Source organism: Camelina sativa, chromosome 3 (genome assembly GCF_000633955.1).
Source record: "Camelina sativa cultivar DH55 chromosome 3, Cs, whole genome shotgun sequence".
Classification (NCBI taxonomy): Eukaryota; Viridiplantae; Streptophyta; class Magnoliopsida; order Brassicales; family Brassicaceae; genus Camelina; species Camelina sativa.
This window is the reverse complement of record NC_025687.1, coordinates 6259413-6286981: the sequence shown is the minus strand read 5'-3', so window position 1 is coordinate 6286981 and position 27569 is coordinate 6259413. Positions and strand designations below refer to the sequence as shown.

Here is a 27569-nt window from a genome sequence, read left to right as displayed (position 1 = left end):
AGTAAAATTAGAAAGACTCCGGCGGAGTTGTTGTTGTTACCAGAGACGAAGAGGTGGTTAATTGAAAAGCAGAGACGGAGAAGGAGAAGAAGAAGACTGTTTTAGACATTAGAGAGAAAGAAAAGAGAAAGAAGGAAAGAGAGAAAGAAAGGAGAGACAGAGGCCTTGACTGAGAGGAGGCAAGTGGCCGCCGAGAGAGCTGCCTGAACGACACGTGGCCGGTGGATTACGTCGGCGTTTTCATAGTGCTGCTTCAGGAAACGTGTCGTAAAGTGACTGAGTTACCCAGTGTCACGACACGTGTCCTCCAGGTAAAAAGATCCGTTTCCTCCTTTTCCCCTGTTTTTTAATTTCTTTTATTTTTCTTTCTCCTTTTCTTTTTGTACAAGTTTGTTTTTGTATTAGTTAAACAAATAGAAAATTATAATAAAAAAAAAAACACTACCAAAAAAATCCGTAAAAAAAAAGAAAAATTAAACAAATAATTTCATCTAGAGAGTAAGAAAATTAAAATTTGGTCTTGTAAAAATTGAGAGTGAAAACAATTTGAATATGATATAAATCTAGCGACTCGACAACGTCACTCACGTGGGATAGACCATAAAGGACCCCACGAAGCAAGCAAGTTGATTGTGAAAAAGTGAACTAAGGAGAATAAAAACACTTCTATGTTTTAAAAAAAAAAAGTAATTAAATTACTACTACTACAAAAAAGAAAAAAAAAAGCAAACTAATCAATAGGCTAGTAGTATAAGCTTAAAAGACTAATCATGAATTCATGATAATATAAAGTACTAATGGTAAAGTTTGATAATTGACGACTAAAAAATCTTTTGACGGAGAAGAGTAAGATTAAACATAAATGAGCATATAGCTTAGTGAAACAAAATGGTCTGGTTTATATAAGTGATAGTTAGGTTGGAGAATGAAATCTATAAATTGAAAAGAAGATTTTTTAGAATCCTTGGTGGGTCTCTCCTTTGTGGAGTCAAGTGGGGGACCGACGTGTAGAACCAACCATGCTACGTGTTCTCCACCCGTTGGTTTGTGTAGTAGACCTTACTGAGCTAACTCAACTCATTCACTTTCCCATCACAAACCAAGCCCATAAGTTGAGACGGTTGGTTGCCGTTTCAATAATTCAAAGTCTTTTTTGTTTCTCTGTCTGATTTAGTCATAGATAATTTGGTTTTTGCAGACCGAACCAGACGAAGCCTTCAAGATTTTTTAGATTGGAAAGAAACAATGTAATCATCAAATTATTTGTCCAAAACAAGATCAAATGAAAAGAGACAAGCCTACTCCAAACAAAACCTTCTAATCTCTCTCTTTCTCTCTTCCTATAAAAGCTTCTTCAGATTCTCAATTTTTCAAATGAACAAAATAACAACACATCATCAGAGTTTAAGAAAAAAAACTCTTTTAGCCTCTGGATCGAGCATTTTCACTGCCAGCTTTTACTGTTCCGTTCTGGTGAACTTTGCCATCACCATTGTTAGATTCACCGTTGCGTGATTCGCCTCCTCGTCTATCATATCCATTTCTTCCATAGCCTCGACCTCCACCATTAAAACTGTTGCCTCGAGGCCTAAACCCGTCGTTTCTGTAACCATTCTCGCTCCTGTAGCCTCCGTTTCGCGTTGAGGGTCTTCCATTATCGTTGTTGCCTGCAGAGGAATCAAAGGTCTTTACAATCTTGAAGTTTATATCTTGGAGACCAATACAAAGTAGTAATGCTTACTCTAACTTACCTCGTTTCTCTTCTATTGAAACTCTTCGGTTTCCGATTCTGATGGCCAATTCTTTATGAGCCTAGAGTTATGTAGAGGGACATCATCAGAAGCAATAAATCAGAAGTTTGTAAGCTATTTGTTGATGTCGAAAGTTGAAACATACCTGGAGTACCAATTTCGTAACTTCAGCAGATTCAAATGTCACAAACCCGAAACAGTTTCCCTTTAACTGAAAAATGAAAACGTTTTGATGGTTCAAAAACTTCAGCAGTCGAACAACAAAGCAGAACGTGTTTCCTCTAAAGATCCATTCAATTACAACTCACCCTGTAACTTCTAACTTGGATACCATCTTTCTTAATCGCTCCAAAGCCTTTGAATGTTTCATTGAGTTGCTCGGGTGTTGCGTCCATAGGCAAGTTTGCAACAAATATGGTGGCACCATCCTCGGCTGACACATGAAAATGAGTAAATCATATTAAGACATAGACAAAAGTGGGAAAAGATTTGGTTTTCCTGAAATGTTAGAACATTGAATTCAAACCTGGTTGGTCGACTGTTTCGGCAGGAGAGTGTTCAAGAACAGGCGCAGGAGCTTTGGGTTTGGGAGCAGCACTCGGCCTTGTCACAGGCTTAGGCTTAGGCTTTGCAGGAGATTGGACCTAAGCGTAAGTAGCAAAATCTTTAGATTACACCTAAAGCAAAGATAGCGCGAGAGAATTGTATTTTAGTATTTTACAGGTAAAGAGGACTCACCATTGCTGCAAATGATTTCTTGGGAGCATCCACACCATTGCTCTTATCTTCCTTCACAAGTGTTTCCTCCGGGGTTTTGGGATGTCCATTTGCTACAGCTCTTTCTGGTCTCTTCTCTGTAACTTCAGTTGTCGGTTTCGACGCAGGTTGTTGACTAGGGATAGTAACTGGCTCCACAACTTCTTTTGTTGGCTCTGCAGATCATTATCAATATTCTCATGAATCCCGAAATGTAAAACTGATATTCTTGATTGACAAAAACACATTGGCAAATAAGTACTCACCCACTGCAGTAACTGTTGTTGATTCAACCACTTGAGGAATCACCGCCTCGACCTCTTTCTTGCTAGCTTCTGGTTCAACAATCTCATCAGAGACATACCTAAAGACATCGTTCAGGACAAAGTAGCTTCCATTCTGGGGCACAAGGAAAAACGATTGAGTAAATCTCATTCTTTCACCATCTTTCACGGTCAGTAAACCAGTGACTAGAGTAACAACGCCATTCTTGTAAGATGCTTGGGAATCAGCAGTCAAAATCTGAATCTTTGAGTTCACGTAATCGAAGGACATGATCTTGTCATTGATAGCCTGCAAACAAAATCAAAGAAACTCTAAAAATCAAAACTTTGCTTCCAAGTAAAAATTAAAAAGATTTTGCACTAGTTGGAACTCAAAAACAAACGCAGAAGAGACATCAACACCTAATCAAACAATGAACTTTTCCGATTCATATAATCGAAACCGAAGCTTACTTTTAAGGATTTGACAGAATCCATCTCTCCATCAGAACCCGGGCGTCCTAAAACACTATCCTCGCGATAATACTGATACACTTCCGCTGGTGATTCATACAAGTGGTTGTAGTACTTCTGAACAAACGCATTACCCACAGTGTGTGGATCCATCACTGGAGTGTTTGATTCGAGTGCCATCTCTACCTAATCCCAAGAAAAGATTCATTCATTAGCGTCAGACAAACAGAAATATGAATTTGTTTCATCTGAATCAAACAAGAAAACTCAGTACAAATCCCACATTGTCAATTCCATTCTACGCAAAAGGAACTCACAAATCTCAGTAGATCCTATAGCTTTACTTTAAGACTTTTGCCAAGAAGTGTATCTATAAAAATTGAACTCTAAAGATCTATCTTTAAGGCTACAATACACTTTGAAGTAAAAAAATAAAAAGAACAGCTCAAGCTTTTACAGAGGAATCCACAATAAAGGAGAAAACTTTAAGGTTAGATTTTATAAAACCCAATTGAAAAAGTGCGAGAGAATGGGGTATATGAACAATGAACAAAAGCAATTACCTTGGACGATGAGAAGAGAGAAGCAGAATCAAAATCTCAGATCAGTTCGAAGAGAAGGAAGAAGAAGAAGAAGAAGACAGAGTAAGGGACACAGGAGATATGAATATAATATTTATATATAGGTATGGTGGTCTATCATTTAGGGTTTTGACTTAGAAATCTCCGACGAGAATTGGGGATTTTTGTAGGGCTTTTGCTACAGATTTTATTCAATTAAACATTATTATTTATGGTATAAGGAGGGAAAATTTCCACGAATTGTTTTTTTTGACGATTATATTTGTCGAGTAATGGAAATTTTGTGGCTAAGAAATTGGGAATGTCACAAAAGAAACTAAAGAGATAAAATAGGCAAGTTCAAAATAAATATTTTTGTAAAAAGGTCAAAAGAAAGAGCTATATAAAAGCCCCCGGCGAGGATCGAACTCGCGGCCTTTCGCTTACGAAGCGAACGCAATACCACTATGCTACGGAGGCTTTTAAACTACTTATAAAGTATATTTTTTAAATACTAAATCTAAAAATTAACATAGATTTTAAAGAGTGAAAAACATTAATATTTTGCCTCTTTCGTAGTCTTCCCAAAGAATAAAATTCAATTTTAATTTAGATCTTTGATTTGTATTTTGAAATCATCAATTTAAAAAATGTCAATCATATATCGTGAAATATATTTTATAACTTGTAACTGTACTGTACAAAATAATTATGGTTGGATTCTAAACATTAAATTTGATAATAAAAAAAAAAAAAATCTGAAGGATATAAACAACAATATTGTTATAAATTTTATTCATTTTGTGACTAAAAGAAAACAGTGCGGTTATATCAAATCTTAAGAGAGGTTTTTTGAAGTAAAACGAATTAACCAATAGAGAAAAACATATACCCACAGAATTATTTATTTGCTAGTGTGAATGTGTTACTCTACGATACATTATCGGCCCAATTACTAGCAAACGGTTCGTACAGCCCATGAATCATCGGACTTGATAAAAGGGAATGTGTGTGCTCGAGTTTACAGGAAGCCACATACACACAGTTAGGCAAAGATAACAAGTTTTGCTTATTTATAAAAATTTATAATTATCACCAAAATAAAGCCAAAGCCAAAGCAATTATGGTGGGAAATGTTTGAACAGTGCATTGATACGAGCTATAATATATCAAGAAGTGTTTCACGAAACTTTTGTGAACATATTTCAATCTTATTATTAAGCTTAACCGGTAAGATTTAAAAGCAAATAAACCAAAAAAAAAGTTTAAGGTTGAACAACATATACGACCAGTAAAACACTAAAACAAACCTCATCTTTCTATTCATAGAATAAAATTGTACATCTAACAACAAAATTTGAAGCGAAAATAATAACTGAAATGCTTAACTCAAGTTACCGGTAAGTTACTAACTTACTACTAAGAAATGTTTTTAATAAACTATTTTGACTTCATTTTAGTGTCACAATTTTTTTTCTTTTGCTTCGTTTTTATTTCTTTGATAAAAAACATATAGACACCAAATCTTGGGAAACGTGAACACATGCATATTTTTATTACTTAGAAAATGACATTATATATAAATTTTGCATAGTAAATAAAAAAGCATTAATCTTTCTATTAAAAACACTCTGAAAATAACAAAACAAATAGCTAATGCGAAAGTAACTCAATATGTAATCATCGGTTTTGTATATACGTGTTATACAAAAAATCTGTAGTGAATTAGCTTAGGCTAACTGGTCTCTTAATGTAATTTGTAGCTGTTAGTTTATCCAAATAGATTAATACAAATTCAGACGTCAAAAAAAAAAGCTAATGTGAAAGTAACTCAAAATGTAATCATCGGTCTTGTATATACGTGTTATACAAAAAATCTGTAGTGAATTTTAGATATAAAAAATAAAAAAATTTGAAAAATAGATCTATTTATCCAAATAGAATGAGATCTCAATATACAGTTTATGTTCAAAAATATATACCCAATCCATATCCTTAACCACATACCAAACAAGGGGAAAGGAAATACAAGACGATGATGACAAGAGAATGATACCACTCTGGTTTGGTTATGTTTGAACTGAACTAGTCTCTTTGCTTGTTAAGGCTATGAAGTCTGGTTGTCCAGACATTGACATGATTGACCTCTCACTTTCCAGTTCTTTTCTTTTTTGTTCTTACATGTTTATTCCTACGCTTTACATTTAAAATCTATTTTGGACTCACAACAAAAACAGCTGTCAATAGTAAAAATACTCCTCATGTAGTGATGTAGTATGTCTTTTAAAAAATACTCCTGATGTAGTGATGTAGTATGTCTTTTCCAAAAAAAAAAATGTAGAACATGCACCTTTTCATTTAAGAGCATGGTCATTGGTGTTCCATAGTTTTTGGTCCCTCAATTTTAATATTATTATTTAGAAAGTTTCTTATTTTTAGTATGAGCATTGGTTTCTTATTTTTGACATGATCTTTATCGTCTTCAGCAGCGGAAATAGAAGCAGTGACGGAGGCTCCAGCAAAACGAACAGAAGAAGCAACGTTGGAGGCGTTGGGAGAGACAGTTTTGAGGCAAGAAGAGATAATTTTAAAGGAATTGGGTAACAAACCACTGTTCTTCCCTTTCCCCTTCTTCATCATATTTCTTCTTCTACTACTACTACTAAGAGACGACGAGCAACCACCGGAAGGAAAAACAAAGAGAAAAAGGGTCGGAGTAGTACAAGTGTTTTGACTAGGATCAAAAGTTGTGAATCATCACCTTCCACGTGTCCAAGTACATTGCCAAAAAACGTCGCAAATAAAGAGTCGATCCTTCAATATTGGGCCATTTTCGATTTATTATAAATCCACATTTGCCGGGAGACGACCCAAAACAACGCCATTGCACATGCTCTAAGTTACTTCACAGTTTCTAAAGGTCATACATGCAGTTCTACATAAATACTTCATTTTAGGTCAAAATTTATTAACTAGTTTCAAAAACTTTATCAATTATGTATTTGTTAAAATTCACATGAATATTCATGCAAACTGATAACAAAATCTTTTAAAGTATAGACATGATAAAATATTATTCTTATACTAGTATATAAAATGATGAAAGTGACAAAAATATTTAATGATCATATTTGATTAATAAATTAATTTCAATTATTGATATTTAAAATTACGAATTTAGATAGTAAAATAATATCTGAAATGAAATTTGAAAATTATCAAAAAAAAGTTCACTAAAATTAGATAGTTTATGAGTGGTAGTTGTGATGACATTACAAAAGTATTCTATATACATTAAAAGATATTCAAATATCTAATATGATTGATTCAAAGTTACAAATTTGTCACATTATTCTCAATCTATTAAAAAAATTGTTACAACAGTCATTGATTACTAAAGTGTGATGTAAATGATGTAGAAATGCATGTAGATCATATGAGATGGTTGTGATGTACAAAACTAATTTTGTTATTTCTATTTTGATGTTGTGTTATTTCAGGTAAAACATTCTTCATAAATTTAATATCAAGATAAAGTTGTAGTTTATTTATATTTATGTTACATGAATGCAATTATATGTATTTATCTATTTAGTGATCAAATTTTGTTAAAAAGTTAAACTATTATCAAACATCTCTCTATTGTTTTTTTTTATGATCAAGCTTTGTTATTTCATTCAACACTGTTACACAAATATGTAATGTTACATAATTCTATTTGTTTGATCTAATTTATGTTTTTGTGTGTAAGAGAGAATTGTAAGAACATGGCTGGATCTAAAATATTGCAATCTTTTGTCATATATTTTTTGTGACAAAAATAAATATGTATGCTTTATGTTTTGAACTTTTGATTTTGTTACTTTGTGTTAGGACTTTTACCAAACTATTTCATGTTACTTATGTTTTTTTTATAAGTTATAGCTACCTTACTAAATAGGTAGTAAATCTACAAAATTTACAGAATACTTTAACTAGATATTTGTTTATGGGTAACAAATATGTATATAATGCTCTGATTTTTCTAGTTAATGTTACAAACTCTAATTTAAATGAATCTATGTTATGTGACACAATTACATTTGTTTTGAACTACTTCACACATTTGTTTTTAAAAGTGAATTGTACCAACAATATGTGTCTTCATATATTTACTGATTAAAGTATATCAGTATATAAAAAAAACATAAAGCATTTTTTTACAAGTGATGGATAAATATGAATACTTCATATTGACAAATAAATACGAGTACTTCATGTTTTTATTTTATTATTACAAGTTATACCTCTAATCAAACTACTTCAGGCTGCATAAATATATTTTTTGAACTATTTCATTATCTTGTTTTCAAGAAAGAATCGTAATTGCATGTATTTGTTAATCAAAGTCCTACAAATAGTTGAATTAAATTATGAAACTATCAAGTTTTTATGTTTAATGATAACTAAATAGGAACATTTCATGCTTTGGTTTTGCTCCTTCTTATTATGATTCTTCTAAAAAGTATTGCATGCTACATAATTCATTTTTTAAAAACATTACTCATGTTCTTGTTGTAAGAAGATAATGTAACTTTATTTCTATGTAAGTATGTATTTATCAGTCAAATTCTACCAATTATTTCGATTACTTTCAAAATAAATATCATGATTTGGTTTTGCCACATAATATTACAATTCTAAATTTCTATATCAACTTGTAGACGCTTTTGCTTTTAACAGAATTGCAGCTACATTTCTATATATTCATGTATTTATTGGTCAAATTTGATGATAATATAACTAGTTTATATTGTTTGAGAAGATGTATTAATTTACTATAATATTATGGAATGACATTGTTTGTTATTAAACATGTAGTATTAGAAAACATGTCTCCATTATTTTGATTTGCTATAGCTAAATTCGTTAATAAATTATAAAAAATTAAAGAATCGAGTCCGATTACTCATATAAACTAATATAAAACTTTTAGCGAATAAAATAATAATTAGCCATAGATAATATTAGTTCAAACTTCAAAGTAATGTAAAATAGTGAGTAAAAAATGGTAGAACATTAAAAATATTTGTTATTGATTACAACGAAAATTCTATGTCATATACTAATCACAACCGATTAGTCTTTTTAAAAAGTGAACAATTTTCATTACTAATCTATTAAAAACCATATAGTTAATCAGTTAATAAGTTAGCAAATAATTTAATAGGTCAATATGAATTAGGGTCATAAATACATAAAGATGCGCTGTTATGTATGATTTTATTTAGTTTCTTTGTTAGTTTGGGGAGAAATCTGGTTTTCCTCCGGCTCCCCTTTTTCGGAGGTAGTATCCTATTTTGTATTCTAGCTTGGTTAGAACCAAATTTATTAATAACAATATCAATATCAGTTGAGAAAAAAATACATAAAGAAAATCAGAACCATGAAATAAATCAATTAGTATTAGTTGGTCCATTTACTACAGTCTACAACTGATACTAAAAGTATATATGTGAAAAGGAGATATGGGTTTCGCTATCTGTGAAGTAAGTAATATACACACTAATAAAAAATACGAAACAGTAAATTTAAGCAGTAGAAAGTAGCTGGACGGAGCAGGCCTAAGCCTACAACACTAGGACTAGTAGACCATAACACATCACAGAGCTTTTACGTGTTTACTAATGTCAGCTTTCTTCTGTATTTTCTTAATCATCACTGCCCTTTGTCTCCCCTTAAATTTTACTTATATATATTATATTTTCTTCTCTACGTAAATCCTAGTACAAGTATATATATTAATTTATGTATCTTGTACAACTTGTAAAGTAAAATTGGCAATGTAAAAATTGAAAAAAGAGCACAACAACAGTGATGTGCATAGTGTTACAAAAAAATTATAAAGGACCACGGGAAGGCTCTATCTCTTATGTTAAAAATCACACGGCAAATATTTTTCTTCTTCAATTATGATACTGATATTGACTTTACTATTGATTTGACTCCTTCCACGTGTCTCGTAATGTTAACTCGAATAGTGAAATAAAAAAGCCTCGAACCTTTGAGATGCCTCCAACGCTTAGCCATAACGATTCTATCTTCTGTTCGCCATGTGAGCACGCCTTGCCAGATGTATTAACTGCACCGTTTGCATCTAACTCATATTTATGAGTGTGAAACAAAAAACAAAATGGAGTAATACAGAGAAGTCACACTTCTGTTTGCCATTTTTGAGTTGGTGGTGAAAATTCTTTTAATTGGTATTTGCCGTAAAAAAAATTGAATGGAACAGTGAAATGAATAAGTGATAACAATTTGATTTAATTAGAAACCAGTATTCATCTTTCTTTTTAGATTCTAGTCGTTTAAAACTGTGGAATGATGAAATTGTCGATTGTTAATCACGATTTTCACATAATCGTTGATAATAAAATTTTGATTTCACGACTGAAGTTAGTGTTTTTTTTTTCTTAAGTTCAAAAAAATGTTTTCAAATAAAAAAATTAGTATGCCACACTAAAATATGAATACATCCGTACTAGTGGCAACGACGGCTACGATTCCCTCATATCGATTCTTCTTTAGCATTGTTTTCCTTTTTTTATACTAATTATTTTCTCCGTTTCAAAATATAAGATGTTTGGGATGAAAGTACGCATATTAAAAAATAACCACTTTAAAAAAGTTTAACCACTCATAAATAATATTACATAAAATAAATAATAAAAAAATATTAAAGTTATCTAAAAAGTTGAAAACATGCTATATTATAAAACAAAGAAAAACCTCTAAAATATCTTATATTATGAAACTGACGAAGTACTATTTTATAATTATGGTTAATTAACTTCCACCCATTTATTTTAAAATTGTATCAGGAGAGCGAATGAATCTTTTCGAATAGATTAGCTGTTTTAGCGTGAGGTTGATATTGATATTCATGTGATGTTCATCAATGTTTAATAAAATAGATTGATATGGTAGTAAAAAGCTTGTCCTATCATGTATTCCAAAAACAGTTTTTATTACATGATTGAAAATATCTTGACTTTATTTCCAATATTTTACGCATGACACAACTACAATTTGCCAATTGTTGCAAGAAAACATACCAAATCTTTGGCTTTCAAATCTTCACACAAACCATATGAATCACACTATACTGTCTCCTGATATTTTATCAAAAATGATGCGACTCGATTATTAGAAAATCTCCAAAACCGTTACAAAAATATAATTTCATTTTTATCATCAAACCATTAAAATATTAGCAGATTACAATTTATTTTATTATACTGAATATAAATGTGGCGATTTTCAAAAAAGTTTAGTACTAATAACAAAAGAAAGCAACATAAAAAATCGCTCCACCGGTAAAAACGCATTGACCAACAATGCAAATACAAATTTAAAACATTTAATTCACCATTAAAGATTAATACCTTATTAATTAGTTTTTTTTTAAAAAATATCAACGATCCAACTAGTAAATCACATCTATTTAAAGACACTTCCCATGCACAAACACTTCATATCTTCATCATAAACTCTAAACACTCCTCTCTCTCACACTCCCAACAACACTCTCTCTCTCCTTCCATAACTCAGCCTGAGATAGTGAGATGTCTTCGGAAGCTTACGTTCTGTTCTTTAACAACCTGAACCTTCTCACCGTCGAAGCCTTTGCTTTGATCTCGCTATTCGTAGCGACCGTTGCTTTCTTCCTCTCACCAGGTGGGCTCGCATGGGCCTGGACCGGGTCATCCAAGGACCGGGTCGCGATTCCTGGACCATCTGGTTCTCTTTCCGTCTTCTCCGGCGCTAATCCCCACCGTGTTCTCGCCGCTCTTGCAAAACGCTTCAAGGCCTCTCCGTTGATGGCGTTTTCTGTTGGGTTTTCGCGTTTCGTCATCTCTAGTGAACCGGAGACGGCTAAAGAGATTTTGAACAGCTCTGCTTTTGCGGACCGGCCGGTTAAGGAGTCAGCTTACGAGCTACTGTTCCACCGTGCCATGGGATTCGCACCGTATGGTGAGTACTGGAGGAATCTTAGGAGAATCTCTTCCACTCATCTTTTCAGTCCGAGGAGAATCGCGAGTTTCGAAGGTGTTAGAGTTGGGATCGGTATGAAAATGGTGAAGAAGATCAAGAGCCTTGTCACGTCTGATGCTTGTGGTGAAGTTGAAGTGAAAAAGATCGTTCACTTTGGTTCTTTGAATAACGTAATGACGACTGTTTTCGGTGAAAGTTACGATTTTGATGAAGTTAATGGGGATGGGTGTTTCCTGGAGAGGCTGGTGAGTGAAGGCTATGAGTTGCTTGGGAAATTTAACTGGAGCGATCACTTTTGGCTTCTTCGTTGGTTTGACTTTCAAGGAGTGAGGAAGAGGTGTAGAGCTTTGGTCTCTGAAGTCAACACTTTTGTCGGCGGAATAATTGACAAACACAAGATGAAGAAGAGCAACAATCTCAATGGAGAGGACTTCGTTGATGTCTTGCTTGGCTTGCAAAAGGATGAAAAGCTGTCTGATTCTGACATGATTGCTGTCCTTTGGGTAAGCTACTTTCACTATTTTTTTCATAGGATAAAAAGTTTTAATCTTTGAATGTGAGTTTTATTTATATTTTGTCTCTAGGGTTTTAATCTTTTGATTTTTTTTTTTAAGGAAATGATTTTTAGAGGGACAGATACTGTTGCGATTCTAGTAGAATGGGTTCTTGCTAGAATGGTTTTGCATCAAGACATCCAGGATAAGCTCTACAAAGAGATAGCTTCTGCTACAAGTAACAACACTAGATCCTTGTCTGACTCCGACATCCCAAAACTGCCGTACCTCCAAGCTATTGTCAAAGAAACCTTAAGGCTCCACCCACCTGGTCCACTCCTCTCATGGGCCCGACTCGCTATCCACGATGTTCACGTAGGTCCCAACCTTGTCCCTGCAGGAACCATAGCTATGGTCAACATGTGGTCCATCACACACGACGCCAAAATCTGGACCGACCCTGAAGTGTTTAACCCTGATAGGTTCATTGGTGGTGAGGATGTGAGCATCATGGGCTCTGATCTTAGATTGGCTCCGTTCGGGTCCGGACGTCGCGTTTGCCCTGGTAAAGCAATGGGTCTAGCTACTGTCCATCTTTGGATTGCTCAACTGATTCAGAATTTCGAATGGGTTAAGGGTTCTTGTGATGTTGAGCTCGCTGAGGTTCTCAAGCTGTCTATGGAGATGAAGCAGCCGTTGAAGTGCAAGGCTGTTCCAAGGAATGTTGGTTTCGCGTGATGTATCATCGGTGTCGGATACTTGTTTAATGAACTATGGGTAGCACTACTAATTAATAATTAATAATAATTAAGGTGGGAAGGAAGTTAGGGTTTTGGCACGTTGGTCGAACTTCTTTAGGGTTTTGGTGTGAGTTTTCTATTTTGCTTTGTCTTGCTTCATGTTATCGTATCCCCTCGGTTTGCTTTTCAATGTTTTCATATCTATAAAATTGATTAGCTAAGTATGCAGTGTGCAACTCTCTTACTTCTTTCCAAAATATCGCTTACTATGTTTTCATTTTTTTTGCTTTTCCTTTGTCAAGTGCTGTATAATTGATCAATTATGCTTAAACTGTGTTAGTAATATCTGAAAGTGCTTTAAAAGTTGAGTTTTGCTTGAAAGGAAATGGAGTGATATCATCATAGAGGACAATATCACTTGTTTATGTTAGCATGTTGAGCAACGTGATCCGAATATCTTACATAGTTACATGTGAGTAAATAATCGGGTAGTGGAGATTAGACTAGCTATTATATGTACCATATTTTGGATCAGCTACAATATTTTCTTGTTACACATGCTGCTCCATCATTACGACATGATCAAAATTTCCAATCTGAAAGTTGGAAAATTACAACAACAAAAAAAAGACAAAAAAATACACCATTTAATATTTATAAATGAAAATGATGTTTTACATGAATTTAATGTCTTTTATGCACGATAATTCTACAAATCCTCGTCAAGTTATATTAATTCTGGCAATACTACTGACATCCACTTTCAAATGGTTTGGTTATTCGGATAGAGTCACTTAAACGGATTCATTAAGTGCCCGATTATATTTTCTAAATGACCGATACATGATTACATATTTAATATTTGTTGTTCACTGAAAAGTTATATATGGGACTGGAACTAATGTTTTGGCATATTTATTGTATACGATTAGATTTGTAATGTTAGGTCTTCAATTTTTTTTTGAAACACTCTTTTTTTGGTGAATTGTCAGGTTAGCAACCACAAATTGATAAAATACTGAAAATTAAATTTTAAATGTGCTTGAAAATGACGTAGACAACAATATGAGAGATAAAGGAGTCAAGAACAACAATCATAATTCAATATATTCCTCTCTTTTGTTTTTCTGGAAGAATATAGTTTGTCCGATAGGAACTCAACACCCTTAAAAGTTCAAATTTTTTATTTATTAACATTATGTATATATGGATTAGATAGAACTTATGCGTCATTTGCATTAAACATATATTACAAGATCGTATCCTCGACGTTCCTCTTTTTTGTTTATGAATCTACCCATCGTTAAATTAACTATTCATTTTCCTTTCACCAAAAAAAAGTATTCATTAAAAGTACAATTCAGTAATTAACAACTCAAGTGCACTCCTAATTTAATTATATATCGTAGAATAAGAATATGAAAAAAGCACATGAAGAAAATAGAAGGATCAATATCTGTTTTTAGATGAATGTGTTTTATTATGTTATGTATCACAATTTGAAATAGGTTTATTTGTTTGCTAATGTATCCATTATACTCTACTTTTTATCGTTTCATTTGCTTGATAGTTTGTCTACATTTTGATATACAGTAAAACCTCTATAAATTAATACTCTATAAATTAATAAACACTATAAATTAATAAATTTTACTAGTTCCAAGTCGGGACAGTGTAAAAATTAACAAATTTAGATAAGATAATAAGATAATATTTTTTTTGAAATCCCCATGTAAAATATAGTCCCAATAATATCATAAATTAATAATCATGTAAATATATATATATATATATATGTTGATATAGTAAAGTATGTTTCTCTTAAACCTTATATATATAAAAAAATTGTTATGTTGTATCTTCAAACTATAATGATATAAAATATTCTATAACATTTCATAAAACAGCTAAAACTTTTTAAAATTTTCAATTTCTAAATATGCATCATTTACATTTTTATAGTTTGATAGACTATTAAAATACGAGAATTGATATTCTTATTCATAAATTTGAATATTTATGTCATATGTATAAGTGAATTTGTCTATAATATTTGTAATTCATTGTCAATAATATTTTTTAATTATTTCAAATTCAATTCCAATACCATAAAATTTACAACATCCAAAATTCTAATCTTATTTTGCAAAAATTGTCTCAATTCATAGTTTTTTAAAAATTAAACAATTAAAAATATACCTATAAATTAATAATTATTAATTTACACTATAAAATAATAATTATTAATTTATAGATAAATTAATATCACTATAAATTAATAAAATGTCTTGGTCCCAACATTATTAATTTATAGAGGTTTTACTGTAGATCTAAAACAACTGAATTGGAATGTTAGGAGCGGTGACGTGTTCATATTATATTTCAAATCATTACAAAATTGAAAATTTAGGACTGTTTCTGAGCGTTCAACTTATAACGATTATGTATTAATACATAAGGGTGGCTAGGGTTTTTATGCTTTTGGAAAGAAAAAGATGTTTGCCTTTTATGATAAATAAAAGTGATACACATAATTAGTTCAACATGTTTGGGATTTATTGTTGCAGCGGTCTTAATTATATTTCAATTCGATAATGACATTATTCTCTCTCTCAAACTAGCGTTACGATCACATGTATAATCAATGGCTGATATCGAACATATAAATGTTCTTATGGAAGGTGCTAAAACTTCTCACACAACAAAAAGGATATATATATATATATACATATATATATATACTAGGATTTAACTATCCAACAAATAAAACTTTTCACTAGGCCAAATCCGTCAGCGGTTTAGACCACCCCAAAAAGTAGGATATAGCGCTACAGACCAATTCTATTTGTAGACAAAAACGGTCCGCAGTTGGTTCGCAGCGATTTTCTTTCTATTATTTTTAGACCGCACCGCTGCGTACTGTATTTGATGAATGGTGAATAAAAAGCAATTTAATCCATTGATGGATTTGTCCATCTTGACCGCTGAAACCATTCATACCGGTATAAGTTGTTTTCTTTCCCTTCTCTTTCTTTATATTATTTTTTTCCATATTCCCCTACATCGATTCTTCATATCTCCTTCATTGTAGATATGATTGATCCGTCACAAGCGCATTGGAACCAAAGGATTGATGTTAGACATATAGAGTAAATAAAATGCAAAATAAATTATGTGGTCACAAAATATATATATATATATATATATATATATATATATATATGCTTTCTTACAAGATTCACTAGGTTAGCTAGTATCATCATTTAAACTTTCCCAAGAGAACATGTAATTTATATTATCACTTCAAAGCGTTCTAATTTATCTAGGAAAATAAATCGCACTATATGTGAGCATTTAGTAAATGAAATGGTTTTTTTTCCAACGTTAAAAAGTAAATTCAACTCTCACTAGTCTGTTTTATGAAGTCTTCAATCATTCCAACTATCATAATAGTAGTATAAAATTGAATATTTAAGAGCCCTCTTGGATAATCTCTGCCTCTCATTGGGCAAGAGAATTGGATCCTTTGTCTTAGGGTTGTAGACACTAATTAATTAGGTCATTACTAATTTTTTTTTGCTTTTGATGATCTTCAAGTGGCTCAATTAATGATTGCGATTCTTTTCTAAAAGCCGAATTTAGATGCTTTTGTTAAAGCCAAATATTCACTTGCAACTTATAACAATCGTGATTTTACCAATTTTTAATACGTCAAAGCCCAAAAATGCTATGTATTTTCTGCGCCACTCATTACTCAAGTCAATAGCACTCCCAAGAATATGAAAAAGTTGTATACACTACATATAATGATATAAATGGCCAAGTACGTAATTAGAAATGAACAATTAATTAAGCCTAGATTATTTTACGAACTATTTTCGAAAATAGATTTGGCTTACTTATCTATCATCATTCATCAGACGCATCCCTCTATATAGTTCAACAAAAATGTGTATTCTCGTTGCAAACCTTTAAATTGTATACAATAAAATAAAATGAAGTTGGTAGTGTACATGAGTGTATGTTATTTTTACTCTAAAAGGTTAAAGGTTACCTAATTTAAATGATTTTTAAGTTACACGTAAATAATTATTTACTGTACAGAAAATAATACTGATACTTCATATCTACAATATCTAATTCAAACTTTGCTTTGCAGCTTAAGTAATAGTATGAGGAGTGTGTTTTGTGTTGTTATATTTAAAAATGAATTAGGTCCTCTTATGTTTTCACTTTTTCTTTCAATTCCTCAATTATTTGTAATTTTTAATTTTGCAAGGAAAATTTCGGAAGTTGTAACATTTCCAACTTCCAATAAATGTACAATTTTACAAAATATTGATTATAGAATTTGCTAGGACGCTAATGGGCTCTCTTTTGAAAGCTTAGGCCTTCAACAAGGAGCGATCCATATGCCACTGCCGATAAGGAACTAAATATAAACTTTCATTAACCAAAAAAAAAAAAAAAACTACATAACACTCAACAAAAACATGGCAATTGCTTTGGGAGTTTTGAAGAGATCTGGCATCCATGTGCGTACTAGTGTAGATCTAAAACAACTGCTCGCACAATCACCAACTTGAAAAAAAAGAGAGTAGTTTATGGTCCTAAACTTGTAGCAAACAAGTTTTAGGCCTCAATTAATGTCTCTATAGACCCACTAAAGAATATGATTGATCCACCAATATAAAATTTATAACTTCTCTAGGATGATAGCCCTAGTTTCACCTGCTATAGCCAAGAATCCTAGTATTACTAAACGTATATAATTTGTTGGATTAAAATAGCTATTAAGGTCACTATCATGACCCTCAATGGTTTAGGTGTGGATCATTATAAATTCCAAAATTGTTAAACAAACTTTGCTGGAGAATACCGAAGAGGTGGTTATTCAAGGATTTAAACTGAATCCACATTCTTGTTTGATGCAAACAATACATTTAAAAGCTGCTGCGGGATTTCTTAAATATGAACAACTTAATCGAATATATGTTTTCTCATATATGTCTTTTAATCTAACTTTTAAGTACCATATGTTTTTTTTTTGGTTGATTTGTTTCTGGTTCTAAGTTTTGAGTCTTTGCGGAAAAACTATAGAGACATGAAATTTAGACATAATTAAAAAAACGACTACTGGGTCCATATATTATTACCTATCTTTTGGGTAAAAAGATACTGTAATTTTTTTTGGATCCATATACTTTGTTTTACATATCATGTTCTGATAGTCTTTCTTATTATCTGAAAGATAATCATTACAGTTTCTTTCAATTCAATTTGGAAAAGCTAATGTAAGAAGGAGTCATGTGTCCCACAACTTGGGAGTTTGTCTGGTCTCTTTACCTGTCAGGGAAGCAATGCGGTGTTGTTTCCATGTGCAAACAATTTTCTATCCATATTTTACAATCATTGTACTTTATTTTTTATGTTTTCTATTTTTTTCCTTATATTTTGTTATTTTCCCCTATTTTTATTTAGTACTAGTATAATACTAAAACGTAATGATTCATCTTCTTTTTTTTCTTTTCTATTCACTAATTAGTTATGATTCATCTTCAATAATTAGTTATGCAATTATCTAGGAATATAATTAGTTAAACACTTAAATCCTAAATCCTAATCCATCGGTTTAGTGCATAGATATCAGATACTCCTTCTGTCTCTAAAAGATTGATGTTTAGAAGTTTTTGCACATTTTAAGAAAACAATGATTACTGAATTTAAATATATTTTTTTCTTTGACTAAAGAGATATTATTTAATTTTAAACCAATAACAATTCAAAATTTTAAATATTTTAAATGATTACTTTTTGAAGTTTACAAAATATCAATCTTTGTGAAACAAAAAAACATGTAAATGTTAACACAGAGACACCATGTTCATTTAGGTGTGTGTATTATCACGAAGGGATGGTGACAATAAAGTATATATTTTCGCAAAGATATGATCTTGCTGGTACCAGTCTCCATCTATCTCAATATTGAGTGGTTCCTTCACATTTTTTCCAAAACCCTACACACACATTATTGGATGGTTTCTCCTCTTTGAGAATGAACGAATATGAATGCCATACATGGTAACATGGATGGATATGTAATAAGACAAAAGAATCGTCGCGTGGGCTTCTTCGCGATAATCTTTCCTCAAAATTTCTAAGAAGATTTTCTTACACGTGTGTGTTACTTCATGAAAGACGATTAATGAGCCCTCATGCAAGAGGCTCTCATCATTTGGACCTCCAAGAATTATAAACTTAGAAAGCACAGTATAAGTAACATATTAAGTCGTTGATAATTCCTTAATTCGACTGATAACTAAATTTTATACATCTTGTTCCAAATTTTCCTACTAGTTGGAGAATGATGACATCGCATGCCATCCTATAGACATCATAACCATTTGTTTCTTCCACTCTAGCTAGTATTATCCTTCGGACTTCGGAGATCCAAACCTAAGGTTCGAGCTCCACGTCACCTCTTAGCAATTTCATGAATGTTATCATCTGACCAAATCTAGCTTGGTTAAAAAGCTCATAAGGCAGGAATCAGCATTTTACTTTTAACCAATTGTAAAACATTAATTAATGCAAGTATCCAAATGGCCTTACCCACTAAAATTCAATCCTTTATCGCTTCGAAAATAATACTAGGATAACTTATGCTTTGGGCCTCTTTGATGTAGTTCATATTAGTGGTTCACTAAATATGATTAATTATTAATATATAAGGTTTTCTTTGATAAATTTGGCCTTTTATTGTCAACATAAGAAGTGATTGAGTTTCACAAATCACAAAAAGACATGATAAAAAAGGATTAAAAATAGAAGATAATGTAGTTTAAGAAGTATAGTTGATCTGGATTGGATTAACTTTACTTTTCCACCAAACACTTATGTATTATATATATATATATACAATTTACATCATATTAAAATTAAACTATTTAACATTAACATGTGTTTCTCTTGTTTGTTTACTTGTAAATAGAAAATGGAATAGAGTGAAAAAAAAACAAAAGATACGTGTGTGACCTAAACATTAGTGGTGATTTTGGGTCATTCGTGATACAATTCCTAAAATGTTGTAAAATCCAATATTGACCCGAAAGAGATTACCCATTTACCCTTATCATCATATTATTCGCATCAATATATCATAGTGCCTAAGATTCCTGAAAAGTGGGGCATATATGGTAAGTGTTCATGTGTCAATTTTGTGGACCTTTCGATATGCCATAATTTTTATTTTATTTTATCATTAATTTATTTTTATCTGTATAAAACTTAGGCTTATAGAAAATAGTATTGACGAAATTAAGAAAAATTAAGCCACTCATAAAATTTGAAAAGTAAGGAAATTAATTATAGAAAAGGAAAAGAAAACGAAGTTATCCACATTACTTGCTTTTTGACAAGACACAAAGAAGTTGATTGGTCCATTTGTCTTTTATGAACTGACAGTTGTTTTTGTTACTTGTTTTAGATTTCTTATAATTTATTGTATTCACACATCTATTTATTCCATAGAAACACCCCCCAAAAGCCAAAAAGATAAACCCTTCTTTAATGGCACAACTAATCTTCATCTCAAACCTTAAATTCTTCTAAATACCACCAAACCAAATCCTCCTTAAATAACCTTCTTCTAAATACCACCAAACCAAATCCTCCTTAAATAACCCTACCGAGCTTCTTCTCCTATTACTTGATTTTATCAAAAAAAAAAATTGCAGGAACTTCTTCGATTTTATCCTTCTTTAATTTTTTTATTTTTTTCACTTTTGTTTGTGTGTTTTACTTTTTATCACGATATGCACGTGGAAACCCAGAAGGTAAAAATCTCTTAATTTCTTATAATTCTTCTTCGCTCCCAAGAGGCGTTTTCGTTATTAATTTATATAAAGGCAGATTTATTTGGAAGTCCTTTGTTTACACACAAACCCAATATATAAATAACATTGTGCATACCTATCTATATGAATGTATGTAGACATGGCCTATGTGTTGATGGTGCAATTATATAATCATTATCATTTGGTGCTTTTGTAAAATCTTATCTATCATTATTAACCTGTTTCACTCATATCATCTCTCTTACCTTTCTCTTTAACTCCTTTGTAAGAATCCTCTCCTCCTTCGATTGAGTTTGTTTATATTATTTTACTTTGCATTTGCTGTCTTCTGAATATTTCAAATGCTGATTTTTGGATTTTTTGTCAAATTCGAATTGGGGAGAGTCAGAGATTTTTGATCTTATCTCTGTTTCCTTAAAATGTGAATGTTAAGACTTCTTACAATCCAAAGCGGATATCTTTCTTCTTTTAAAGCTTTAGATTCTTGAATCCCATTTGTTTTTTTTCATGTAGAGAATTTGGTGAAAAAACAGAGGAAGCAAAATGGCACTTACTTGGACTCATAAGGACAGAGGAGAAATTAGGGTTCATGAGAATTTGCTGGAACTAAGCATAGACTTGGTAGATTATATAGCTGAGATATCAGAAGCATCAATTAAAGAGCATGGTGCTTTCTGCATTGTGTTGTCAGGAGGCTCTCTCATTAGTTTGATGGGGTAAATATACAATTTTTACCTTTAAAAAGTTTTGGAGATTTTATTTTCAGTCTCTTTTTGATTGATCTTTTATTGAGTTACTCAACAGAAAATTGATCGAGCCACCTTACGACAAGATTATAGATTGGGCGAAATGGTATGTCTTTTGGGCGGATGAGCGCGTAGTAGCTAAGAGTCATGACGATAGCAACTACAAACTCGCCAAGGACAATCTCCTCTCCAAGGTTAGCTGTTTTGAATTGGTTCTTGATAGCTTCTAAATGGAAGGAAGAATTCGTGTGGCTAGCTGCTTTTCTTGAATCTGCAACCTATTGACTTTTCTTGCTCCAATCTTGGCTTCTTTGAGAAAAAAAAACTAATCCAGTCATGGTTCCGGTCAATGCAGCTTTGTGTGTGGTTTTGTCTTGTTGTAAAGTTGACTTTGTTTGTTCTGAGAGTTGCAACTTTAATTTTTTTCAGGTCTTTGTGTTTCCGAGACATATATGTTCGATTAACGACACAGTTTCGGCGGAGGAAGCTGCAGCAGAGTATGAGTTCGCCATCAGGCAGATGGTGAGAACAAGAACTGTGGCTGCGTCTGATAATAGTGACTGCCCCAAGTTTGATCTGATCTTGCTTGGGATGGGATCGGATGGGCATGTAGCCTCGCTCTTCCCGAACCATCCAGCACTTGTGGTGAAGGACGATTGGGTCACTTTCCTAACTGACTCTCCCAAACCGCCACCAGAGAGAATCACATTCACTTTACCCGTCATTAACTCAGCTGCTAATGTTGTTGTAGTAGCAACCGGCGAATCCAAAGCCAATGCTATCCACTTAGCTATCGATGATTTGCCCAAACAAGAGAGCTCTTTGTCCCTGCCTGCAAGGCTAGTCCACCCAAGCAATGGGAATCTGATCTGGTTTATGGATAAACCAGCGGGGTCTAAACTTGACAAGGTTTAAATTTTCGGAGTAGGACTTAGATATTGTTCTTTGTTCCAAAAGCGAATGGTTCTTTTTAATCAGTGATGACCCTTTTTGTATGAAGAGCATCCGGTTTAGAAACATGATTTTGTTTACTTTTCTAACCAAGCAAGTTTCTCCGAACTACAAAATCTATTAACTATAACAATAACATGTTCAGCAACTTCAAGAAACAATCTTAACCTCAAAACTCTATGAAGTAATAGTGTGACACACTCAGGCGAAAACACACATCTTATCCTCAAAGGGCAAGGTTCATTACAGAATCCGGCAATGCTTACTTTCATTTAGGCATTGCCATTGTTTAGAGCATCAGCCTCGGCTCTAGCCATAGGATCATCCTTGATATCTGTATCTTCTTCCATCTCACCTTGTCGGTCTTGTGCCAATTTCTTCCTGTGAAGTTCCTCAGCAGTCTCCATGGCAGCCTTGTTCTCAGCTTGGATCTTCAGCATTTCCTTCTCCTGTTGCTGCCTCTCAAACCATGTGTCTGCATCTGCCCAAACTGACAGAAACAAAAAGCAAACAAAACCAAGAAAAGACACAATTGTTAGACAATGACAATCAAGAAGCAAACAGATCAATCATAGACATGAAGCTCACTGACTTCTTAACATCAACGAGAGAATTAGAATCTGCAAGAACACTAATTTCCGAACCCTGACTTTTGAACATGTCCCCCAATTCCAAAAACCATCAACGAACACAAATCAAAATCACCAATAGCTCAAGTTAAGCAAAACTCTAGGGCAAAATCTAAGAACCAATTGGTAAAGCTAATTGCAGAATCAATAAATCACAAGAACGCCAATTGTAAACCCTAATTTCAACAATTCCAGACTCATTCACAAAACCCCAAAATCAAAATCACCAATAGCTCTAATTAACCAAAAACCTAGGGCAAAATCAATTACAGAGAAGGGAGAAAGAGTAAAAGAGAAACATACGTGGATGTGCAGCCCAACCCTGTTCACCACCCTTGATTTTCTCAGGAAGAGCATAATTAACAGTGAGAACACGACCATAGAGCTCAGCTCCATCCATATTATCCATGGCAGCAGAAGCGTCTTCTCTCTCGAGAAAAGTAACGAACCCGAAGGATCTATGCTTCTGATTCGCTTGATCCAAAGGCGTCTTCACGTCTTTGATATCGCCGAAAGGTATAAACGCAGCGTGAAGTATGGATTCGTTAACCTCATCAGCTAAACCTCCTACATACAACGTGTTCTTCTGCATCGCTTGCTGCTGTTGTACTGCCGCCGCCATTGTTCAACCCTCTCTCTTTCTCCGATTCGAACCTTTCACAGAGCAATTGGAACAAAGGAGAAGACGATATCGATTTCCTTTTTCTTTTTTTTTTTTTTTTCTTTCGTTCCTCTTTCTCTGATATAAACGGGCTTTTTGGCGGTTCGGCCCATTAACATATCTATATATAAAGCCTTACATTCTATTGACTTTTTTTTTTGCCCCAATTCTTGCTTGTTTGTGAAGAAATCTAATGAGGATCTTATAACTTATCCAATAATGGTCTTGGTCAATACAGCTTTGTGGGTTTTGTTTGAGTTATAATTGTTGACTTTGTTCTGAGAGTTGCAAACGTAACTTGTTTTGACATTTGTCACACCGTGAGAGAAACTGAAAAAGGATTGCACATTATTTTTGTTAATTTCTGTAAACAAAGTCAACATATGGATTATATTAGACAACATTGATAGTAAAAAATAGGGGACATAAGTTTATATTAGTCTCGTATGATATCTACATTTTTTTTTCCTTATTTCCCTACGTCTATCCAAAAACTGCTATCTCATATCATATAATTATGTTTTTTTTTTTCCATATAATTATGTTTTTTTTTTTTGTATTGATTCTCTCTTAGCTGTCGACCACCACAATGGTAAAAAAAAAAAAATTCACTCACTGTATATAGATGTATCAATCTGCTCAAGAAATTCCTTAAAATCAATGTGATACCTCTTTTTCACCTATTCAACATTTGAAAAATTCTCACTTTAAATACAAGCTTGGTCAAAGTCTACAAAATCAAGACATTGACGAAGTTTTGGTTTTTTCTTTCTATCCTCCTTGAGCATAATGTGATACATAAATAGCATCACTCACCTACAAGGACGATGCTACTTCTTTTTGTTTTTACGGCAACAAGTAATTTGCAACAAAAAAAAAAACAACAACATTAGTATCAAAAACCCAACATAGCCCAGCCCAAAAATGTATATTTTTGGTGCTCCAAACGTATCCAAAAAAGGACCCAAACATACACAAAAAAAATTCACTCATTCTACATAGTACATACACTTATCGATCTGCTCGAGAAGTTCCCCAAAATCGATGTCAAACCTCTTTTTCACCTGTTCAACATTTAAAAAATTGCCACTTTTAAAATATCCAAACTCAATATCAGCAGATTTAAGATTTATCAACATATTTTATAATTAAAATAATCTTATGTTATAAAATATTAAATAAATGTTTATTTTGGATAATATTTAATATTGTTTAAGATTTGAAATATATAGTTTTTTTTTAAAGCTTCCAGTTTTAATTTGTAGAAGGGGGAAATGAAAATAAGTGGAGGTTTTTCAAATTAGAATTGGAGCAAAAGGGGTTATAAAAATTTTAATCCAAAAGAAAGAGACTAAAACAAAATAATAAATACAAAAAAAAAGGAAAAGATAGTAGAAACAAAAGAATTGTACTCGTGACCTAAGATGACACAAAGAGTATTCTATTGCCGACTGAACTAGCAGATTTAATTAACTATTGGTACTAAATAATCTTTAACAACTAGTATAGAGCACGTGGTCAACCCTACTTTTAAGGTAGATCCGCTTCTATCACCTTGCAATGCAACAATGATCAAATCTTATGATTTTGTCTTCCAACCCACCACCGGCGGAGATTCTGTTTATTATTTCCAAAATTTGTTTTCTGCCCTATTAGTAATGTGCCTCCCCTTTTTTGTCAAGCAGCATAATTCTTCTTGAAATCAACTCAAAATGTTTTGAATGGTGAAGTTTTTGGATATTACGAATAAATTAATAAAGAATCGAATCACGTCCACATAGAAAGCTTACGAAAAAAGTAATCAAGAACTAACTCATCATTATTAGCAGTTATAATAAATTAACAAGCATGCATATCATTACGCCGACATAGAAGCTCCCAGTTTAGTATATCAACTGCTTGGAATGTTCTTCCTCCAATATTTCTCTGTATCAATCCAATGAAGAAAATAAAATCAAAATTCATTACTCCATTATGATTTTGAATCATATTATGATATTTAACCTTATCTTGTAAAAGTTGACGGTGACATAATTGGCCCATCGGTTCCCTGCGACTAAGTAACATGTCTTAATCATATCGAGAAGTTGTTCAGAGTTATCCTCACAAGTTAAGATCTTAACCGTAATTGTCCTGAAATGGTTTACTAATGCCAAAGCTTTGTTTTTGTTGGTTAACGGTGCAGATTCTCCTCTATTTCTACACTCACCTGGTTTAATCTTCGGGCGGCAACAAGACATGGAAGCAAATGTGTTCCATAGATCTCACAAAAACTTTTTCTTGGTTGGGGGAACCCGAGTGCGCACTCATACCGATAGCAATTCTGGACAAGAATAAGCTAATACTTCATGGTCGTGAGCACTTGCAAGCATTGGTCATACATGATCTCCATACCAAATCTTATGATTTTGTCTTCAAGCCTACCACCGCCGGAGAATCTGTTTATTATTACCAAAGTTTATTCTCTGCTCTACCAAATTAATTTATTTGTACCAATTGTAACCATTGTAGGTTTAACAATACTGCATTTTAATTTAATAAAGATGGTTTTATTCTCCTCTTGTTTTCCAAGGCTTCTTATTATATTCAGTTTTCTTGTGTCTTGTTGTTGGTGCTTGAGTAAGTTACCAGTCCTACCTTGTCCCTATCTCCTCTTGAATACTTGAGAGCTTATGAATATGAGCTAAAGGAGGTTCAGGATCACAAGGCATTTTCTCTGATTTATGTATGCAATGTTGACATGCAGAGCGAATCAGAGTGGTAACGTTGACATGCAGAGTGGTAATCACATGATAACTACAACCTTAGTTTCCATCTGCCTCGTGATTACAATGGCGTCTATGTTGGTGGTGTGCAGTTATATTGTTTGGTGCTTTGTTCAATCTATCGTTAACGTGTTTCATTCAAATCATCTCTCTCTTTTACTTCGCTGTGACAATCCCATCCTCCCTCTTTTTTCCTCAGGTTTTATTTGAATTCTACTTTGATCCTTGCTTGAAACGTTTCATGTTTCTGTTCGTCTGACTTCTTGTTGGGTTTTGGTTTTTTTAGTTCCAAGATCCTCTTGCCTTTTATCATGTATTATTATTACCTGCTTTTCTGTATCCAAAATGCTGAGTTTTTGGATTTGCAATCAGAATTTAGCTTTTCTGCATTGTGTCATCAGGAGCACTGGCGGATCCAGAACATATTTCTACATGGGACACAGACTATAAAGGACAATTAATTAATGCAAAAAAACTTTAAAATAAGACATTAAAGAGGAATCAAACCCAAGACATTAGATACATAATGGGGGAACCTTAACCAACTCAGCTAGAAACACTATCTTGGTCGTAGCCATTTACAAAATTTCTAAAATATGTATAGGGGCACGTGCCCTACTAAACTTGTGGGTAGATACGCCCCTGATCAGGAGGCTCTCTCATTAGCTTCATTGGGATAATGATTTTACAATTTTACAATTAGATTCGTCAATGATGCCACTTCAGTCACTACTCACCTTGCCTTCAACACGAAGAAGACGAATCCTTGCGACCCTCAGTTTGCTTCAAGAGGTCGTGGTCGCGGTTCTGGACAAAACATAGGAAGGGGAGGTTATTCTTTAAGAGGACGAGGGTTCACTCAACATCAGTCTCACTCTCCATCCTCTGG

General features: G+C 32.8%; 4 protein-coding genes and 1 non-coding gene across 8 annotated transcripts; 2 read left to right on the top strand and 3 right to left on the bottom strand.

Moving 5' to 3' along the window:
* On the bottom strand, positions 1206 to 4031 carry LOC104772654 (putative G3BP-like protein). Of its 2 annotated transcripts, none has more exons than XM_010497249.2 (9): positions 3808 to 4031; positions 3245 to 3426; positions 2774 to 3080; positions 2490 to 2683; positions 2278 to 2395; positions 2060 to 2184; positions 1897 to 1962; positions 1752 to 1812; positions 1206 to 1667 (listed from the first exon to the last, which is right to left on the bottom strand). In XM_010497249.2, the coding sequence occupies exons 2-9, from the start codon at positions 3422 to 3424 to the stop codon at positions 1423 to 1425; spliced, it is 1296 nt and encodes a 431-aa protein (XP_010495551.1). In that variant the 5' UTR covers positions 3425 to 3426; positions 3808 to 4031; the 3' UTR covers positions 1206 to 1422. The 2 variants fall into 2 exon arrangements, with proteins under 2 accessions (XP_010495551.1, XP_010495547.1); XM_010497245.2 differs by having other exon boundaries at positions 3245 to 3430; positions 3808 to 4030.
* Positions 4213 to 4284, bottom strand: TRNAT-CGU. The gene has a single exon. It is a non-coding gene; the product is annotated as a tRNA-Thr (tRNA).
* On the top strand, positions 11330 to 13308 carry LOC104772646 (cytochrome P450 78A5-like). The gene is made up of 2 exons (XM_010497240.2): positions 11330 to 12341; positions 12453 to 13308. Exons 1-2 carry the CDS (start codon positions 11409 to 11411, stop codon positions 13068 to 13070), a joined length of 1551 nt encoding a protein of 516 aa, XP_010495542.1. The 5' UTR covers positions 11330 to 11408; the 3' UTR covers positions 13071 to 13308.
* LOC104772630 (probable 6-phosphogluconolactonase 1) lies at positions 20597 to 22718 on the top strand. 3 transcript variants are annotated; one of them, XM_010497222.2, is made up of 4 exons: positions 20597 to 20907; positions 21442 to 21644; positions 21733 to 21868; positions 22104 to 22718. In XM_010497222.2, the coding sequence occupies exons 2-4, from the start codon at positions 21472 to 21474 to the stop codon at positions 22587 to 22589; spliced, it is 795 nt and encodes a 264-aa protein (XP_010495524.1). In that variant the 5' UTR covers positions 20597 to 20907; positions 21442 to 21471; the 3' UTR covers positions 22590 to 22718. The 3 variants fall into 3 exon arrangements, with proteins under 3 accessions (XP_010495524.1, XP_010495529.1, XP_019098981.1); XM_010497227.1 differs by lacking the exon at positions 20597 to 20907 and adding an exon at positions 20914 to 21192; XM_019243436.1 differs by lacking the exon at positions 20597 to 20907 and having other exon boundaries at positions 21199 to 21644.
* Positions 22724 to 23973, bottom strand: LOC104772639 (peptidyl-prolyl cis-trans isomerase E-like). The gene is made up of 2 exons (XM_010497232.1): positions 23558 to 23973; positions 22724 to 23115 (listed from the first exon to the last, which is right to left on the bottom strand). Exons 1-2 carry the CDS (start codon positions 23874 to 23876, stop codon positions 22898 to 22900), a joined length of 537 nt encoding a protein of 178 aa, XP_010495534.1. The 5' UTR covers positions 23877 to 23973; the 3' UTR covers positions 22724 to 22897.